This window comes from Poromitra crassiceps (assembly GCF_964638095.1).
Source record: "Poromitra crassiceps genome assembly, chromosome: 27".
NCBI lineage: Eukaryota > Metazoa > Chordata > Actinopteri > Beryciformes > Melamphaidae > Poromitra > Poromitra crassiceps.
The window spans coordinates 5,438,175-5,453,513 of record NC_139650.1 but is presented as its reverse complement, the minus strand read 5'-3'; the positions used below and the strand labels follow the sequence as shown (position 1 = coordinate 5,453,513).

General features: G+C 42.3%; 1 protein-coding gene across 1 annotated transcript in view; it reads right to left on the bottom strand.

Annotated features, from left to right (window-relative positions):
* Positions 1–3,585: 3,585 nt before the first annotated feature.
* ccdc3b (coiled-coil domain containing 3b) overlaps positions 3,586–15,339 on the bottom strand; it is a 29,899-nt gene continuing 18,145 nt past the window's right edge. The window contains exon 3 of the mRNA XM_083661900.1: positions 3,586–10,494. Coding sequence (XP_083518026.1) covers positions 10,201–10,494 — 294 coding nt within the window. The 3' untranslated portion in view covers positions 3,586–10,200. The remainder of the gene's footprint in view (positions 10,495–15,339) is intronic.

The following is a 15,339-nucleotide window of genomic DNA, read 5'->3' as shown; positions in this document are numbered from 1 at the left end:
ATACTTTCTGTGAAGCCCTCTGAGACATGCTTGTGAATTAGGGCTATATAAATAAACTTGACTTGACTTGACTACTGAAAAGCTACTGAGATTTGAATGTAGTTCAACTACCACCCAACTACTGCAAATAATTGTAATTGAAGTTGAACTATTAAGCACCCTATTGCATAGTGCTGCCAATTGGCAACAATTAATTGTCTAAATTTTACTAAAAGGCAGTAATATAAAATCCATTTTGGCTATTACCGTTTGCTTGGGGGTCTTTGATTTGGTAAGGGGGAAAATATCACATCACATGACCAGGAAATCCTTTTTGCACACCCTTTTTCCATGGACTGGTAACAAAAAAAAAATCTGTGAACCTCCAGGGCACATTTGTTGGAGCAAATCCCAAAACAGAAGTGTATCCTGGGCCAAAAATAAAAAAGAGTCAGTCGGCGTGCGAGGAATTTGCATGCAATATGGTTAACTACTCCCAAAACACTGCTATGACTCACTGCAGCTTCCTTAGGAAAACTGAACAAATGAATAAAACAAACCTGACTGGACAGATGGATAGCAGGTAGTCTTATGTGATCAGACCCAACATCTTACATCCGCACGCTTCCAGCGACGGAGGGTCGGAATCACGAGTCGGCATTTCCGGATTTTGCCAGGAGAAATTCCCTGGAGAAATCTGATTGGCTGGGCTGTTACGGAAGTCCGGCTCTCTGCGTGCACTGGTGCAATGCGTTCAAAATATACCGCCCATGGGGGTACCGCCCCACGGGTTGGGTCACGCTGTCTTTGGTTGGTCGATTCATATGCCTGTCACGTTTCTTTTTTTTGGTCTTAGGGGGTGGTCCTTAACCACTTTGTAAGAGTTGTGCACCACACGTAGATATCTATCTACGGCTGGCTACTGCTAGACTAGTTAGTTAGTTGGTTTATTTCGGTCCATTCAACAAAACATGACAATACACACATACAATGAGTTGTGGCAAGAAGGGCCGAAAAGGTGTAGGCTGAAGCCGCAGCTTATTTTGCCTCTATGTAAATAAAAGAAAATTACAAAAACAAAACATGTTAACGCAGTTTCAATCATGGTATTTAACTAAACTGCAGACAAGAAATTTACAAGTGATCGTGTTCGTATATAATACATACATATATACATTAATTTCTACATATATATATATATATACATATAATTCAATATACCATATATACACCATATTAGACAAGTCAATGCAGTTGTTACAGGTTAGTAACAAATGCATTGGTCCTTGTTTATTTTATTTGGTTTTGGTTAATCATTATACAATCTTATCTTCGATTTTATTGGTGGTTGGATTTGTTTATCATAATGTTTTATATTTATTGAGTAGCTGAGTTTTAAACATCTTTTTAAATTTGGTGACTGAAGTGCATGTTTTTAATTCTTTGTCGATGTTGTTCCATAAGTGTACTCCATTTACAGATGTGCATTTGCCTTTAGTGTTGGTCCCTGCCATGGATATCTTAAAAAGACAAGTTCCCCTGAGTGCATATAGCGAGTCTCTGACTGTGAACAGCTCCTGTATGCAAGGTGGAAGCAGGTTGTTATGTGCCTTATAGATTATTACAGCAGTGTGTTGACCAGATCTTCTACTTTTAGTGCATTTGTACCGATGAAGAGTGGATTGGTTGGTGCAAGGTAATCACTTCGATTTACAATTCTGATGGCTTTCTTTTGCAGGATGTAGATCGGTTTGACGGTAGTTTTATATGTGTTCCCCCATACTTCCACACAATATGTTATGTATGGAAGTATGAGGGAGCAGTACAGAAGGTACAGCGAGTTAATGTTCACTATATATTTCATTTTGTGTAGTATTGCAATTGTTTTTGAAATTTTTGTTCTTATGTTCTCTTTATGTGTGGTTTCCAGCTGAGTCTATTGTCTATAATGGTTCCTAAGAATTTGTGTTCGTGGACTTGTTCAATTTCAACACCTGTTATGGATAGTTTGACCGGTCTATTGATTTTCCTATTGCCAAATATAATGTATTTTGTTTTGTCTAGATTCAGTGATAGTTTGTTGATGTCGAACCATTTCTTGAGGGTTTCTAGTTCCTCTTCCACTGCACACAGGGACTAGATAGCAGGCACTGTATTAAACGGTCGATATCATCAATACAACAAGGGAGAGCAGCCAGAGGAAGCAGCAACATTCAACAACATACAGTCAAACAAAGCGAGATCAATAAACAGTAGATAGGCCAGATCGTGTCGAAAAAGACCACCACTAGTGCAGTCGTATTGTCTGACATCTGTTTTGCAGCTTGGCTGTGCACCGTTGGTTTATGTTGAGAAGGCAGTGTGTGTATATCATCTTTGGCCCGGGTCCATGGGATTTTGACAGTTGGCTGCAGGCAAGGTTGTCTGATGTGAACGTAACGTTTCAGAGGGAGAAGAAAAGAGACAAGGAGGAGAAGAGCGGAGGACCAGGGAGATAGGCCTACACCCTGCAACGCTTACGAGAGAGGTCAAACGAGAACTTGTTATAAATGTCCTCCTCATATCCTGTTGTGCAGTATTTAGCATAATTAGCAATGTTTTGTATACAGGCGAAAGTGTTACTGACATGTTTGGTAATGTGCACACGTTCTGTTTCTGCCTTTGCCATGCAAAACCCGTGTCGATTATTCCCTCTTGTTTTATGAGCGACGGAGCCATATGGAAGAAATTTGGTTCCGTCCTGGAAATTGTGTTGAAAATTGAGTCTGCCAAGATGATTTCACATCTCAAAATGGCCCTGTTCTCGCTCTGGATATGTCCGAGCTGAGCGGGAGCTCAAGAAGAGGTCAAAATATGGCCGGTTTATTTATAGGTCTAATGTTGCTTTTGAATTCGCACCAGCTTTCTGAACAGTTTGATTTATTAGCATTGCACGCCGAAGATATATCGTAAATGCCAGAAAAGCATTTATCACCACAAACTATCGCGCACGGGACGCAGGAAACCTCCTGTTTGTGGTTTGGAAAGTCACTTTATTTCACTTTCCCTTTGTATCAGACATCGATCTAGATTCTAGTTTATATGAAAACCGTTTCAAATGCTTTTGTGTAACTGACTGGCTGGTAAACACAATGTGACACGGGGCTTTGGGAGTAAAGAAACATAAGCTGTTCAGACGTCTAAATAGCAAAGCCCGTGGATTTCAACTGGGAAACATCATTGATTTTCTCCCTCGTATTTTACACCACAAGTGGCACTGCGTAGAGGAGGCTTTTCATAGCTCTGCATAGCATGGAAGTCATTTTATTTGAGCTTTGTGTTGAAGGCTCCCTGGCTTTAAGCGCTTATCATGTCTGCATATCAGGCTGTTTTGTACCTTTCAAGAAAGCGATCATCTGCAGATTTATTGTGTTTTTTTCTTGAAATAGTTACACTAACTGTTCTTTCCTTCCTGGTATGTTCTGCACGGCACTCCTGCCCCAGGCAGCCACCAAAATCAACTGGAACAGCTAGTCTTCATTAAATGTTTGGATACTGTAATCATGATCAGCTCAACACTTCCATGTCGAGACCAGAGACACACAAAAATAAAAAAACAACTGCATAGAAAGTTATGTAAAAGTTTATTTGTAAAAATAAAATAAAATAAAATAAATGATACTATGGCCAAAGCAAAACCAGATATTTATTGCTTGAAAGAAAGCAAAAATAATAATGAAAGCCAAATACAGAATTTATAATAAAAAGCAAACTTTCATTTCTGACACAGAAATGACCCAATCCTGTACCGAGCCAGGCTCACTGGACCCAATCCTGTACCGAGCCAGGCTCACTGGACCCAATCCTGTACCGAGCCAGGCTCACTGGCCAGCGGTTGTACTTGACGAGCGCTCAGCACCCTCTTTTCAAAAAGAAAAACAACACTTTCATTCAGTACAACGTGTATGAAACTATTTGCAAAAAAAGCAGGACGTGTACAAATACCACTACACTTTAGGGACCAAGTTCCCTGGGTTTAAAGAATCACTATACACTTTTGGGACCAAGTTCCCTGCGGGTCTAAAGAATCACTACACGTTTGGGATAGAGTTTCCTGGGTATAACGAGATTAAACAAGTAATGAAAAACAGCTGGACTTCTACAAACAACGTAATTGCTTCAGTGAGGAAGGTAGTGAAGAATTTGGAGCCCCGTGCAAGATGTGACATCCCACACCCTGTACCAGCCTCTACCTCAGAACACAGTCTCCGTAACTAGGTTCATATGAAAAGAAAAAAGCACCATTTCCATTGGTACCACACACATGTCTTTATATGGTCATAAGGGTCTTGTGGTCCCAACTGTTTTGAGTGCCACAAATTAACCCATATTTTTTTTAAGGATTTAAAGCACTTAAGTGCTGTATTTCACACCTTGCAGTTATAGTTCATGTGTCCCCTTGACACACACATGCGCACACACACACACACACACACACGCACGCACGCGCGCACACATGCATGCACGCGCGCACGCACACACACACACACAATATATTTACAAGCAAAGCAATGTTCCTTCTCAAACTATAATGCTAATACTAACCCTGTGGGCATAGTCCAATTAAACCTTACAGTAACTACAGTAATCATCTTAAAATATACCTGTTTTTATGTGTTTATGAAGTGTACTGTAGGCATAGGGGGAAATTGAGGTATGTTTCATAACCCTTCGCCAATTCACTGTAAATCAGCAGCACTTTGTGGCTGAAAGAGGTTGCTTTGCACAAAATGTTAAACATGTTGCAAACTACGATTGGCAGTTTGACCTGTTTCTTAGCCTGCTCTCTGGTCCCCATTCTGAATATTGCGTGAAAAAATCTTTAATTCTATGATATTACTTTTATTATTGGAGAGTTGTTTACGCACTATAACGCGACTAAGCCTTGTGCAGAGGTGGAAAGAGTACTGACGAATCCTACTCAAGTACAAGTATTGTTACTTGAGTGAAAATTTACTCGAGTACAAGTAAAAGTTATATCCCAGGAAATTACTCAAGTAAGAGTAAAAAAAAGTGGCTGATTTAAAAGCACTCAAGTAAAAGTACACTTGCGTTACTTTAAAAATGTTTTATATTTTAATTATTTACCCTAATAATTACATTTCAGTGTTACCTATGCTGTCTCTGTCTTTGTGTGTGTGCGTGTGCGTGCATGTGTGTGTGTAGCACTAATCCCCCTATTGACAGAAATATAATTCGCCCAGAGTGAAATTCAAGCAGGCAAAGTTGTTATCAATTAAATTCAACCTATATGCAATTCTGATCGGTTTGAAGCCGGAACATGTTCACATCACCATGTCCAAATCAAATGTGACTGATTTCGAAGATTTTGCTGAGAATACATCTCAAACTAGGAATGTCAATCAATTCTAATACAATGTATAATGTGTCCAGCACAGAAGAAGAGAACAACAATTTCTTTAAAAAGTGGTATTACATTTCCAATACTTTAACATCGTTCACATCTTTTCCCAATAGTGCATGACTCCATCTGACGGCTATGAGTTCTATCTTGTACTTCCTTCCTTCATTTCATTTCACTGAGGGGCAGATGTAAAAGTGGAGGGTTGAGACAGGCAACATCAACAGTGTAAAGCCCCTTTAAAGGAACACTCCGCCCATTTTCAACCAGCTTTGTATCATTAGAACATCAGTAGTATATCAGAAAACTGTAAACTGTTTTGAAGTCTGTCATTTAATTTGACAGTTATTGAGTGTTAAAGTGTGGACCAGTGACATCACTGATCCACACTAACTCAAATTAATAACTCATTAACTCAAATCAACTCTCAATAACTGTCAAACTATGCATCATTCATCTAGTTTGACAGTTATTAATTTGAGTTAGTGTGGACCAGTGATGTCACTGGTCCACACTTTAACACTCAATAACTGTCAAATTAAATGACAGACTTCAAAACCGTTTACAGTTTTCTGATATACTACTGATGTTCTAATGATACAAAGCTGGTTGAAAATGGGCGGAGTGTTCCTTTAAGAAAGCATACACTGGAATGATGGGGTGCAATTAAGACAAGTGCCCCAAATGTGAGAGGAGATAGAGTATGGTCAATAAGCTTTAGATCAAGATCACTGCAGGGCCCTGTGTGCCCATTTACAGCCTTTATTTCACTGCAGGTCCCTGTGTGCCCATTTACAGCCTTTATTTCACTGCAGGTCCCTGTGTGCCCATTTACAGCCTTTATTTCACTGCAGGGCCCTGTGTGCCCATTTACAGCCTTTATTTCACTGCAGGTCCCTGTGTGCCCATTTACAGCCTTTATTTCACTGCAGGGTCCTGTGTGCCCATTTACAGCCTATATTTCACTGCAGGGCCCTGTGTGCCCATTTACAGCCTTTATTTCACTGCAGGGTCCTGTGTGCCCATTTACAGCCTTTATTTCACTGCAGGGCCCTGTGTGCCCATTTACAGCCTTTATTTCACTGCAGGGTCCTGTGTGCCCATTTACAGCCTTTATTTCACTGCAGGGTCCTGTGTGCCCATTTACAGCCTTTATTTCACTGCAGGGCCCTGTGTGCCCATTTACAGCCTTTATTTCACTGCAGGGCCCTGTGTGCCCATTTACAGCCTGTATTTTACTGCAGGGTCCTGTGTGCCCATTTACAGCCTTTATTTCACTGCAGGGTCCTGTGTGCCCATTTACAGCCTTTATTTCACTGCAGGGTCCTGTGTGCCCATTTACAGCCTGTATTTTACTGCAGGGCCCTGTGTGCCCATTTACAGCCTTTATTTCACTGCAGGGTCCTGTGTGCCCATTTACAGCCTGTATTTTACTGCAGGGCCCTGTGTGCCCATTTACAGCCTGTATTTTACTGCAGGGCCCTGTGTGCCCATTTACAGCCTTTATTTCACTGCAGGGTCCTGTGTGCCCATTTACAGCCTGTATTTCACTGCAGGGCCCTGTGTGCCCATTTACAGCCTGTATTTTACTGCAGGGCCCTGTGTGCCCATTTACAGCCTTTATTTCACTGCAGGGTCCTGTGTGCCCATTTACAGCCTGTATTTTACTGCAGGGCCCTGTGTGCCCATTTACAGCCTGTATTTTACTGCAGGGCCCTGTGTGCCCATTTACAGCCTTTATTTCACTGCAGGGCCCTGTGTGCCCATTTACAGCCTGTATTTTACTGCAGGTCCCTGTGTGCCCATTTACAGCCTTTATTTTACTGCAGGTCCCTGTGTGCCCATTTACAGCCTGTATTTTACTGCAGGTCCCTGTGTGCCCATTTACGGCCTTTATATGGAAATTTTGGCCGATACCGATAACCAATATATTTATATGTCGATATGATCTATATAAAAACAAGTCTCTATAATAATCACATTTTGTACATACTGAAAAACAATGTGAATATGATATATCGGCGGATACCGTTATAATTGCCGTTATATCGTGCATCCCTAGCCAATATGCATAATTTTGCATCCCCCAAGTAGGCTAATCTTTCGGTTTTATTCAATTGGAGACACAACATTGCACAAGTGAAGCTGTGAAGGGGCACCCATAGTTCCAAGGAGTGAGAATAAGGAAGTAGAAAGGCATGAATGGTTTCTTTGTAACTGTTTTTGGAAGCAACCAAGTGGGCCAATTCAGTTGCACAGATGAAGTTGCTTGGAATTTCTTTGAATATTGGAGTGGAAGTAATTAATTACAAGTACTCCAATTACTGTGCAGTACCTGTCTCTAGCCTCCGCTTTTCACATCGGGCCCTTCTCATAGCCAGTGGCGTGCCTGACCAAGTTGGTGCCCTAGGCAAGATTTTTGCTGGTGCCCCCCCCCCTCCCCCAAAGAAAATATAATAAAAATTATATCGCAGCTAATCCAGCACTGCAGTGCAGGCTCAGAATCGCCCTTCCCCAGTGGCGCTGGAAGTACTTTTAGGTAGGGGGTGCTGTAAGGAAGGGTCTCTCGGTGCTGCCCGCGAGGGCAGCGGCGAAGAAAATTTTACGTTTTTTGGACTTTCATCCATATTTAGAAGAATATTTAATTTTAAATTAACATTAGGATTATACTGTTGTGATGTCATTATTCATTATCTTCTCCTCTTCTCACTCACTTTCATGTAAGCACCTGCTCTCCCTTTAGTCGTTTTACACTACAACAGACAGAAACACAGGCATAAACACTGAACTTATTATTATTATTATGGAAAACCAGATTATGATGAAAATCAAACACAAAAGAGAGAGCGTATGAAATAAGATTAGAGCTGGGAAGCACAAACTGTTTTTTAATGCATCTTGTTGGTGGTATAAACACAAGACAGCCAAATCCAACAATTTCGAAAATCCATTTCTTGCCACCAGGGGGTGCTGCAGCACCCTCAGCACCCACCTTCCAGCTCCCTTCCCCCACTCTGGGAAAAAGCTCCGAGCAGGTAGAAGGGGGCGCGGCCGTGCAGGGGTGGGGTGGTATGGATTAGGGACCATGGTGAAAGTGCTGCAGCCCGGGCAGCCAGAAAGCCAGAATTAGAAAAATGATTTCACTATTATTTAAAGACTTAAGACGTTGTTCTTCTTATTTTTGTCTACTATTGTAAAATAATAGTAGGCCTATTATCATGAAAAAGTATTTGTAAAAAAAAAAAAAAAAATTTTTTTTTTTTTTTTTTACCCTCTCTGGCGCCCCTAACGGCTCAAGCGCCCTTAGCATTTGCCTAGTTCGCCTAATGGACGGCACGCCACTGCTCATAGCGTTTCAGATGTCTGCTCTGTCATGGATGCTGGATAGGTAGGGAGTGAATTGGCATAAATAAAAGTGTGGCAAGAATTTAGGGTAACACTTTCTACGAAGGCCATGTCTATAATGCATTATGAGCACAGTCATAAGACATAATGCAATTATACGGCCACATAAAACTCTTTATAAATATTTATAATCATGCATGGCAACTTATAACAAGGTTGATAAAGTATTATAAGTGGTGAACATAATGTATTATAATAAACATCAATAATAAGCTATACTGTAGCACCACTTTGTGAGCTTTAAGTCAAATGACAGCACTATAAGGTTATTAGCAGTTGTATGATACTATATCACAGTTAAGAGGACTTATGAGCAGTATTTGCTGGCTGCAAGTAAAGTGTAAAATAAAAAATATTCTTCTATCAAACACTGTTGTCACTTTGGCATGGAGGTATAAAGCATTCTGAATGCTGAACTTATGATGCATTATGACCACCACTTATAATTAAGCAATATATCACGAGAGCAAGTGTGTTGTGGTGAATATATCCCGCTGATCAGCTGTTATCCCACGAGGCCGCAGGCCGAGTGGGATAACAACTTATCAGCGGGATATATTCCACAACACCACGCAGCTCGAGTGCTATATTGCTTTTATAAAACGGTTTCCAAGTATAATAATATAATAATAATAACACTATAAGTCCGACTGGCATTTTATTCTGATAGAGTCAGTTGAAACACTATTGTAAGGCGGGACCTCTAGCAAGAAGATAGACGTGCGGGTGATTTGATTGGATCGTTCTGGAGACTGAAGTCGACATTGGCCAATCCTGGCGCTTGCTGAGAGGTTTTGCATAGCCCGACACCAGAGCCGTATGCGGACACCAAGTAACGTTACGTCTTATTTAGAAATGCGGGGTTAAGAGTGAGGGCGCGCGAGAGAGGGGTTAAGACATTAGCCCGCGTCTATTCTTGTACAAAACATCATTTTCTGCGAAGTATTAGTAAAGTTATAAGCGAAGATCGATTCACAAGGATCTGAAAGTTGTCTCCGCCATTTTGTTTTTGCGGTACTTTTAGTAAGAGAGTTGCGCCATCATGCGTCCATAATGACTCATTGTACAAAGACTTGAAGGACTAGTGACCCTCCATACAGCAGATCAGGAGAAAGCTGTTTGGCTCGAGCGCAGCGCTGCCTTTTAGTAAGAGAGTTGCCATGGCAACCAATAACCCATGGCCATGGGTTATTGAACTCGGTTACTGGAATTATACAATGGCTGTGAACCAATCAGATTGCTTGATTTGAGAGAGCCGTTTTATAATACTTTATAAACCTTGTTATTAAGTTGTCATGCATGATTATAAACACTTATAAAGAGTTTTATAAAGCCTTATAAATGCATTATAATGTCTTGATGAATGTGCTCATAATGCATTATAGACATGACCTTCATAGAAAGTGTTACCAAATTTAGTTTTTCAGCTTCTTGGAGACGACCTTTTTGAGCGGGGGGATCTTCTGGTCCTGGGTAGTGTCCTGGTCTGGGTGGGCTTGCGGCGTCTCCGAGTCATACAGCTGTTTGAGGCTGAGGGTCTGCTGCTCCTTGGTCGTCTCTCGTTTGGCCTGGCGCAGCAGACGCTTCATGTTCTTCACCTTGTCCCTCAGGTGGCCATTGGCTTTCTCCAAGGAGCGCACCTTCTGAGAGAGAGTCCTCACCCGCTCCTCCTCCTCAAACAGAGCCTTCTGCACAGTGGAGCACAGCAACTGTGGAGAGACCGTCAGGAATTCAGTTTGGAGGCAGATCAGGCATAAGATTGTAGCAGACATGGGCAAAATGAGTTATGTTTAATACATTTGGGTATAATATACTATATATAAAATACGAGGAATGCTTGATCAGACAGTTCAAATAAGTCATGTGTAGGATTTTGTTCATGTATGAGGTACTGTGATGAGTTCATGACAGCTTTTGTCGTTCTAAACAACTAAAAGTTGTATGCTTTCAATCGACAGAAGCAAAAACAGCAGCAGAAGAAGAAGGTGAAGCAACAACAGCAGAAGCAGAAGAAGAAGGTGGTAGAAGAAATATAGGAAGTCCCCCAGTGTCTTTATTATTACAGCATGTTGGACCAGTGCCTAGCACTTTACCCCCCCCCCCCCCCTCATTTTTCTCCCCAATTGTACTTGGCCAATTCCCCCTGTTGTCCCGGCCGTTGCTCCACCCCCTCTGCCGATCTGGGGAGAGTTGCAGACTAGCACCATGCTTCCTCTGATACATGTGCAGCCGCCAGCCGCTTCTTTTCACCTGACAGTGAGGGGTTTCACCGGCAGAACGTAGCATGTGGGAGGATCATGCTATTCCCCCCCAGTTCCCCTCCCCCCAAACAGACATCCGACCAACCGAAGGAGGCACTGGTGCAGCGACCAGAACACAATACCCTTAATCCGGCTTCCCACTCGCAGACACTGCCAGTTGTACCTTTATGGACGCCCGATTAAGCGGTAGAGAGATTATAGTCTCTCCCCAGACTCAAATATTACGTTGAATCGCTGCGCTCCGTATACTACACCAGCCCTCTGAGGGAAAGTGTCCCAGACCCAGAGAGAGCTCTGCAGCATGCAGTAACGTACAGTAGTGTATCAGCGTAAGAACTCTCATGGGTCTGGCGTTGAGACTAGTAGAGAGTGCTTGAACCTGCGACCTTCGTGTTGTAGGCAGGGAATCTACCGCTGCACTACTGGACATCCAGCAGTGACCACTTTTAACCAAAGCTGTCCCCAAAACATTCAAAAGATATTAAGACAATATTCTACGCATTAGTATCGTCCAATCAAACTCTTGATATTATGAGTTTATGAAAGCACTGCTGAACGGTGATGCATCTACAAATATGGTGACATATTGCAACATGCATTTAGTGCATTAAGACAGCTTACAGCTATTCGTTTGGGGTGCTTAAAAAGTGAGGATATTCTACCAAAGTCAACCATTGTCACCGAAAGGCCCAAGTAGAGGATGTCATTGGATGTGATGCAGTGCGGTCAAGTTAGCAAACTTACTGCTAGAGCTAGCATCAGAGAATCCCAACTGAAATTCATATAGCCCTGCCGTTGGGAGTGAAATCATCTTCAGAGTTTTAGCCGCTCATACTAAGTGTTGATGTCAGATTTGCAATATACTTTCATAACATTGACGATATAGCGCCTGCCAGGCGGTCACGCCTGCTGTGTCTGATGGTCAGAGGAACCACACTTCCTTGGGACCGCGCTGGAGTGAGAGAGCACCTCTGGAATGTTCTCTGGGCTGACAACCAGTGCCAGCAGCTCATATGTCTTTCAGCATGCTCGTGTTTGCGTACGAGTTAGCCGCGGCTAACTGTTAGCCACAAGAGGACAAGAGGAGTTTCTCCCCCTCTAGCCTGAAGGAAAAGAGAAGGAAAGGAAAACAAAACAAAACAAAACATGTAATTTATGATTAAATGTATCTGAGATGGTAGTTTTCTCTCAATGGAACCCTGAAATGTAAAGTAGGCCTAACCTAAAGACAGCAGTCATACTATACTATGGCCTGCATTTATGCAATTACTTATTTTTTTTTATCTTTTTTTCCCCCTCCCCAATTGTACTTGGCCGATTCCCCCCTGCGTCGTTGCTAGCCGTAGACTAGCACATGCTTCCTCTGATACATGTGCAGTCGCCAGTTGCGTCTTTTCGCTGAGAGCGAGGAGTTTCACCGGAAGGATGTACAGTAGCGCGTTCCCCTTTCCCCCCGAACAGGCGCCCCGACCGACCAGAGGAGGCGCTAGTGCAGCAACCAGATCTCATCCCCCACTGGCTTCCCATGCACCCACAGACAACGCAAATTGTGTCTGTAGGAACCGCTGACCAAGCCGGAAGTTCCGCTGCCGGGAACTGAACCCAGGTCACCATGGTAAAGATATTAAGATCAGGAGAATTTCCACATGCTACACGCACTCAATTGTAGGGTGTGGACTCTGGAGACGATGAACCTGAGCACACACAGACACACAGCTCTCCAATTCTAGTAGTAGGATTAGCTACAGATGGTGTATGCTGATGTTATTTAACCTCTGGCCCTGGATTTGTTTGAAACGGTCACTGAAGAACTAAATCTAGGAAGTGAAAATAAATACATGTACCATCCTTCAGGTCAGTTTTGGTGGAGCACAAAATCCTTCGTCACTTGTGTTATAGGGAGTCAGTGACATTTTGGGGGGCACGTGCTCAAGTGGGAAAAAAGGGTCCCACTCTCACAATTAGGCTATTTATAATAAATGAAGTTACATACAGTCGGGCCTGGGTGACCACACGAAGTGCTCCCCTCCTATTTACATGTTTAAAATAGAATAGCATAGAATAGGTGAAAATAACACATTTTAGTCCACTACAGCCTCTGAAATAGTAGGGTAACACACATGCTGCCTGCTGACATATACTAGGTTTCGCCTATTTTTTATTTTTTTTGGGGGGTGCACCCCCCCGTGGACCCCCCCTTCCGCACCAGATTCATGCCAGACCCCTGAAAAGTGTTTTGGCAAATCTTGGAGGCCATCGGAGCAACAGCACATCTTGCAACTCCGGACAGACACACAGAAACACAGACAGGCACGCCTCAAATTATACAGGAGGAGTAGGATTCGAAGACTATTAAACTTAGAAGATCCCCTCCAAACATTTCAGATGTATAAAAAGACTATACTTTTATTAATAATTTGTGTGAGATGTTTTTCCCCACAAAAAAGGTGCATATGATGCGTGAAAGCTGGGAGGGAGAGCGTGAGATGAGACAGACAGACAGACAGACGTTACGTCAGGCTAAAGCAGACAGACAGACGTTACGTCAGGCTAAAGCAGACAGACAGACGTTACGTCAGGCTAAAGCAGACAGACAGACGTTACGTCAGGCTAAAGCAGACAGACAGACGTTACGTCAGGCTAAAGCAGACAGACAGACGTTACGTCAGGCTAAAGCAGACAGACAGACGTTACGTCAGGCTAAAGCAGACAGACAGACGTTACGTCAGGCTAAAGCAGACAGACAGACAGACGTTACGTCAGGCTAAAGCAGACAGACAGACAGACGTTACGTCAGGCTAAAGCAGACAGACAGACGTTACGTCAGGCTAAAGCAGACAGACAGACGTTACGTCAGGCTAAAGCAGACAGACAGACGTTACGTCAGGCTAAAGCAGACAGACAGACGTTACGTCAGGCTAAAGCAGACAGACAGACGTTACGTCAGGCTAAAGCAGACAGACAGACGTTACGTCAGGCTAAAGCAGACAGACAGACGTTACGTCAGGCTAAAGCAGACAGACAGACGTTACGTCAGGCTAAAGCAGACAGACAGACGTTACGTCAGGCTAAAGCAGACAGACAGACGTTACGTCAGGCTAAAGCAGACAGACAGACGTTACGTCAGGCTAAAGCAGGGCTGTCAAACTCATTTTTAGTTCAGTTTAGTTTAGTAATTTGGTCTCAGGTGGGCCAGAAAAAGAAAATCCATAATAACCTATAAATGACACAACCTCCAAATTGTCCCCATTTCTTTGAGTGTAACACAGATAGATTTTAAGAACATGTTTTCACATAGGGTTATCTCACCATAAAACAAACTATCAAATCTACTGTCTATGCATTACAATTGACGGCAACTGTGCAATTCTCTATAGTCGAGGGTTACGAAAATTAATTATTTTACTATTAGTGATTAGTGAAAAGAGAAAACATGAATAGGCTACTTAATATGCAACTTTGCATAGTGCATCATATTGGATTGAAGTGTGCAATTTTCACACTTTGCAAAGTCATCCTTGGATTGGACCCTTTGGTGGGCTGGTTCTGGCCCCCGGGCCATATGTTTGGGCTAAAGTAACTAGCCCGTTTCTAAAATGTAAGTAGAAAGTACAGATATGTGTTTTCAAATGTAGGGAGTAAAAGTAAAAGTTGTCAGAAAAGTAAATACTTAGTAAAGTACAGATACCCGAAAATCCTACTTAAGTACAGTAACAAAGTATTTGTACTTAGTTACTTCCCATCTCTGGTGGGAGCTGAGTGCTTTTACCTCGACACTACCCAGACGCCCCCATTTAGGCAATTACTGAAAATACACTAACATTAGCCAATTGATCTGAAGCAGAGATAATACATAGTAGCTCTAGGTAAAGACTGACATAATACATAGTCTGGCTCTAGGTAAAGACTGACATAATACATAGTCTGGCTCTAGGTAAAGACTGACATAATACATAGTCTGTCTCTAGGTAAAGACTGACATAATACATAGTCTGGCTCTAGGTAAAGACTGACATAATACATAGTCTGCTCTAGGTAAAGACTGACATAATACATAGTCTGGCTCTAGGTAAAGACTGACATAATACATAGTCTGGCTCTAGGTAAAGACTGACATAATACATAGTCTGGCTCTAGGTAAAGACTGACATAATACATAGTCTGGCTCTAGGTAAAGACTGACATAACACATAGTCTGGCTCTAGGTAAAGACTGACATAATACATAGTCTGGCTCTAGGTAAAGACTGACATAATACATAGTCTGGCTCTAGGTAAAGACTGACATAATACA